Genomic DNA, 6068 nt, shown 5'->3' on the forward strand with positions numbered 1-6068 from the left:
CGATTAAGCATTGTATTGAAAGATCATTGTATTTGCATTATCCTTATTTGTATAATAAGTCTCGGGTTACACAAATACGAGAGACAGTAAAGTTCAACACCTACGTCATTAATTTCACGCTTTAACACCGCAAACGTATCATTGGAGGTCCTGCCGAGACAAATAACAACAGTTTGCCGTGTTACTACAAATCAATTGAGTGAATCATAAAAGAAGAATATATAACAATATCATCATGGACGCGAGTGGAACGAACAACAACTTTTACTTACGTTTCCTACAACCCCTAAAGCCTTTCGACGGTATCGAGGACGATAGGAATCCTCGTAAGGCTGAAGATTGGTTCACCGAATTAAAGAGATTAAAAGACATTGGAAATATGCCTGATAAAGTCATTTTAGCTATTGCAGCATCCAATATGTTGAAAAACGCGCAGCTTTGGTGGAGATCTATAGAAAACACTACCAGTGAATGGACGAGATTTGAAGAGAAGTTTCACCAGAGATTTGTTAGAAATAAAATCGCAGAAAGTTGGACAAAAATAAAAGAAATGAAACAACCATTAGAGCAATCAGTTGGTGAATTTTTAGCTGAATTGGAAGAGTTATTTAGCATCGTTGGTTTGACTGATGATTCCTCAAAGATTGCATTTCTGATTGCTTCAGTTGCACCCAGTATCGCCTACGAATTAGAACAAAAAAGAGATTCATTTGAAAGCTATGAAGATGCCATTAGTCAAGCCATTGAATTTGAAAAATTGCAAAAGAAGTATGCGCAAGTGGTACCATCAATTGCTGGCCATAACAGTATTCGAAGCAGCAGTGAAAAGCATGTATCATTCAACATGGATAGTGTCGTATTTGAGGCACGATGGCAATATTATATGAGTAAATTACTCAAAACGTCTAACGAAATGTAAAATAAAACTTGATCTCAGATATGAGTACTGCTCATATCTTCGTTCCCGTTTGGTAAGCGGTGTGTTCGATTGCATACATTTGAACCTTAGATCAAATGTATAACACATAAAGATAAGATAAGAAAAGAATATGGATTAAGGATAATTCTTATGTGAGATTAGCTACCTCACATATGTAAGACTTGAACAGGTTATCTTTATGAAATATATTTTACTTAGGTTATCTATGGCTATATGACATTCAGGTATATAGCAGGATTGGTATATGTACTCGTAGGATATATTGATTCAACAACCAAAACATAGTAGATCACGGTACTGCTCCCTGTTCTGGAAATAAAGTATGGTTGGAGATAAAAAAGGCTCAATCACTCTTTATTAACACAATAACTGTTCACGCAATCAAAAGAACACCACGCACGAATATCTCTTCCTAGCCAACATCTATAATCACTCCCACAGTATCTGAGCTACACAACTGGTGGCCGATAGATATTGGATTATAGATGTAGCTGCATGATCACCCTGGATCTGCCAGGATAGCACATTACAAATCAATCCGCTCTGGGATGGACGAGTAATTATCCACCTAAAGGGAAGACCTATTCTTTTACGGAAACCTCTGATTCACTGAGTATTATTTGACCATAATACATCAGTGTCAGCTATAGATCCCGATACAGTCATTTCGTAGACAGCAAACACAATAAGTCTTTATTAATAGCAGTAATTTTAGTTTTCTTTTCTTTTTCTTTAGTTTGTTTTTGAAAGAGAAATAAAGACGGTGGTTTGATTTCGTTAAGCTTTCGTGTTTATTTTCTCTTGTGTTATTCTTTACCTTTTACTTCATAATTAAAACTAGCGAATACCACATTTTTTTTAACGAATTTCTAAACTACTTTGTCCATAATGCCCCCTATTAACCCCCATCAAGACTCCCCTCAAGAAGACCATGTCCAACAAAATGAGGACATGGAAATGCTTGATGTAAATCAGTCAACCTCTGGTAGATCCCCTCTGGTATCTAACTATCGTTCCTCTGTTTCCTCCTCCTCTGGTACCATCTCTTCTTCCCCTGCTGGCTCCCAAGGTACGGAAACAAAAGTAAATAATACTTATGTCCCTCCTCCTAACGAGAGTGATACATACATACACACATTTGATGTTGGCAAGGACCTCACTTCGCATCAAAATAATAACAATGATGTTGGCAAGGACTTCACTTCGCATCATTACCACAATAACAATAGTGATAGAAATGTCACGCATAATCATGATGGTGTTAACCATATGTTTATCGATTCATTAGGCCCCAAGCCGATTGACGGAACAGACCCTATGGTCATTCGTTACGAGAATCACATACATGAACTTTACGAAAAGGTTTTTAGCCTATCGGATCCTGTTGAAATTGCAAAAATTCACACTACCATTGAAATTTTTGAGACTAAGGTTAAGAAAATGAAGGGTGAAACTGCTCTTATCAACTCACCATCATATTTTGATCCCAACAAAAGTTCCACTATGCAGTCTAAGTACGCGCACCTATCATCCGATAACATTCACCGCAGTGAAATACCAATTTTCCAATTGGTGGATGATCCATTGGAAACTAAAACGGATAATGCCCCATCATTTGAAAACGCGGAAACATTTGCAGATGCATTTGAAGCCCCATTCATAGCCAATGATACAGACTTAGATAAGTATTGGAGGAAATACTTATCTGTCTCATTTTCCAAAAGCAAAAACCCTGTTTATCAACGTTGGTATGCCGTAGATTTCAAGAAGTTCCCACAGAACACTTCTTGGAAAACTATAAAAACGGAACTAGTTGAACGCTTTGGATTGAATGCCACCATCGATAAGAAAATCCAAAATTTCATTCGTATGAGACAAGGAAAAACAGAACAGTTACGTGACTACATGGACCGTTATTACCAAGCTTACTCATACTTACCTGATCCGAAGCCCGATTCTATCTATCTTGTGGCATACTTCCTTGACTCCTTGTTGCCAATGACAAGTGAGGAAGTAAAAAAATCACTAAAACGTTATCACGAAGGGAACTCTCCCGACAGCAAAACCTCCTTTTACCCAGCTTACTTATCTGAACTCTTCGATTACCTCAAAAAGAGAATGGGAGATATCCAAGAAAGCTTGGCGCTAAAATTTAACTCATCTCGGCAACATAATGCCATCACTAGTGGCAATAAGAATCATCCTGATAACGTTAACAATACAAACAAGAATAATCGCATTGATTTTAAACGCAAAAACAATGGTGACAACGATTCTTCTAACAAGAAACATAAGGCGTTAACCAACCCATGTTCATTTTGCAAAATTGAGAATTATTCTCGGGAACATCTGGAGAGTTGCTTGCCTTACCTCAAAAGTGACATATACTTGAAAAGACGTATCACTCAACAGAATAATAACCAAAAGGTAGAATTATTTTGTACTGTTATTAATCATAACAAGAGTGTCACTGACGGAATACTCATTTTATATAGCCAAATCGAACATGATATTGAAAAATCATTTTCATCGCTACTCAAGCGATCACATTTTGATCAATCCTCATACTATAAAAATTTTCTCACTAGCTCTGATCCAGCTAAAAATAAACATATATTTTTAAAAGATGATATTAGATCACAGATTTCTTGCTATAATGTCTCAAACATAACTGAGAATGAAGTACAGAATTTGTCGCCATATTCTCCCGTTATCATGATCAATGGTGAGAAACTAATTGCCATGATTGACACAGGTGCACAAATATCTTTGATAAATAAAACCTATGAATTTGAGGATAAAACTATCTTTGATGATATAATCCCTACCACTGGTACATTTTCATTTATTGATAAAAATTCTACAGCCAGTCGGATTGGTAAAACACGACCTCTAGAAGTGAAATATAGAGGTAGAACACCATTTTCCCACTCATTCGAAGTTGTGGAAATGCCGCTAGCAAATCTACCAGTTTTGTTAGGGAGAGATTTAATTCCACAACTGGGAATTTCGATTCAGAACATTGCCTACTCTTTGAAGACATCGAGGAAATTGTCTTTGAAGATAGTGTTAATCATGAATTGTACACTCCTAATGTGAGCAAAGCTTGTTCTGAAGAAGAATATGAACAGTTCATCGAGGAAATGAAGCCGTTGATGGATGTGAATGCAAATATTAACCTTCATAACCTTTGCCCTTTACCGGAAGCCATTGTTTATCTTCCCACTAAACCTAATGAAGTGGCATACACGAGACAGTATCCAATTTCATACGATTTGGTTCCTATCGTTAGAGAACAAATTAAGAAATGGGTCGATGACAAAACAATTGAACCTGCAAAAATATCTGGTTTCAATAGTCCCTTAACAATCACACCAAAGGCTGGTACTGACGCTAATGGAAATAAGAAGTACAGAGTTTGTCTTGATACTCGACGTATCAACAACCTGACAGACGATGTCTCCAACGTCAACACTCCTTTGATTGAAGACATCTTCCATGATGTCAGAGAAGCAAAAATATTCAGTGTTTTCGATATTTCAGGTGCCTTCCACCGATTGCAAATCGCTGAAGAAGACAGACATAAGCTTACCTTTACATTTGAAGGTAAAAGCTGGCAATTCCGAGGTGCTTGTTTCGGGTTGAAATCGCTTTCCGGAATATTTCAAAATGTTATGGAAACCATATTCCAAGATATGAAAGATTTTACATGTATCTACATTGATGACTTGGTTTGCTTTTCCAAAGATCTTGCTTCTCATAAAGAGCATTGCAAAAAGGTTATTCAAGCATTAACGGATAACAATATGCCTATCAATTTTGAGAAAACTCATCTTGTAAGAAATTCAGTTTACCTACTCGGTTTTTGTATTTCGGAACAAGGAAGATCCATTGATCCTCGTCGTTTGACTGACATTGATGAATGGCCAAAACCTCAAACCGCTAAAGCCATGATGAAATTTTGTGGTTGGGTCTCTTATATGCGTGCTCATCTACCTAATGCTAGCGAGTTAACTACTCCTCTGGATCGTTTGCGATATAGCACTCAGAAAGTCTTAGAATGGACTCCAGAAATGCATGCACATTACGACAGCATTATCAATATTTTGAAAAAGAATATTGCTTTAAGTCATCCAGATTTGAACCATGAATTCAGCTTAGCCGTTGATGCTAGCAACTATGGTATTGGTGCTTGTTTGTTCCAAGAATTTAAAGATGAACAAACTGGTAAAATTACTATTCGATACATTGGTTTTTCATCAAAGGCACTTTCTAAAAGTCAACGCAATTATAGTGTTACTCCGCAAAGAACTTCTAGCCTTGACTACTGGATTGACAAAATTCTACAATTTTTGCATGGTCCTAAACCTTTTACATGTTATACAGACCATCGCAGTCCTCTCATACCCTTTTCACAACCAAGAACCCCTCCATGATGATGATGCGATCCATGGAAGTTATCTTATCCTTTCCTAACATGAAAGTTCAATGGATTCCTGGCATTACGAATATCATGAGTGATAAATTGTCCCGATTATTCCCTACAATGCAAGACAAACTTGCCTTTGAAAAGGATGAGAACGACTATTCCCCCATCTATTCAAACAGACACAGAAGAATACAAAATCAAAAATGCGTGCTCAAAAACGTAAATTGGAAAAGAAGATCCTTAAAGATAATCCTTCTCTTAATCCTGAACGTACGCAGAACCTCACTCAGTTCTATAATTCCATTTCGGAAACATCTGATGTGACTACAACTCCCACCTTCACTCCTTCTTTGTCGAACCGTTTCATCCGCGTTAAACGCTGGTCTCTTCGCACCATTCATGATGATTTGAATGAACAAATTCGTTATTCTGGACCCACAGATGACGATGAAGAGGACATCATCCAGATTAATTACGCACAAAACATGGATGAATCATATATTGTACCTCCCGTTGAAGAAAGACCAAGTATTTTGAAAGATGCACATGAATTTGGTCATTTTGGTGGTGAAGCCATCGTACAACGTGTGAAGAAAAGATCTAGGTATGAACTGGCCTAACATAATGAAGGAAGCCTTAGAAGTTGTAAAACAATGCGCAACTTGCCAAAAGTTCACCATTAGTAAGAAAGGATATAAT

General features: G+C 37.0%; 1 protein-coding gene across 1 annotated transcript; it reads left to right on the forward strand.

Moving 5' to 3' along the window:
- Positions 1-235: 235 nt before the first annotated feature.
- BDF20DRAFT_936246 (uncharacterized protein) lies at positions 236-825 on the forward strand (the record flags this gene model as incomplete). The annotated part of the gene is made up of 2 exons (XM_053084763.1): positions 236-781; positions 808-825. 2 exons carry the CDS (start codon positions 236-238, stop codon positions 823-825), a joined length of 564 nt encoding a protein of 187 aa, XP_052930543.1.
- Between the last annotated feature and the right edge of the window lie 5243 nt (positions 826-6068).

This window comes from Mycotypha africana (genome assembly GCF_025528875.1).
Source record: "Mycotypha africana strain NRRL 2978 chromosome Unknown BDF20scaffold_37, whole genome shotgun sequence".
In the NCBI taxonomy this organism is placed as follows: Eukaryota; Fungi; Mucoromycota; class Mucoromycetes; order Mucorales; family Mycotyphaceae; genus Mycotypha; species Mycotypha africana.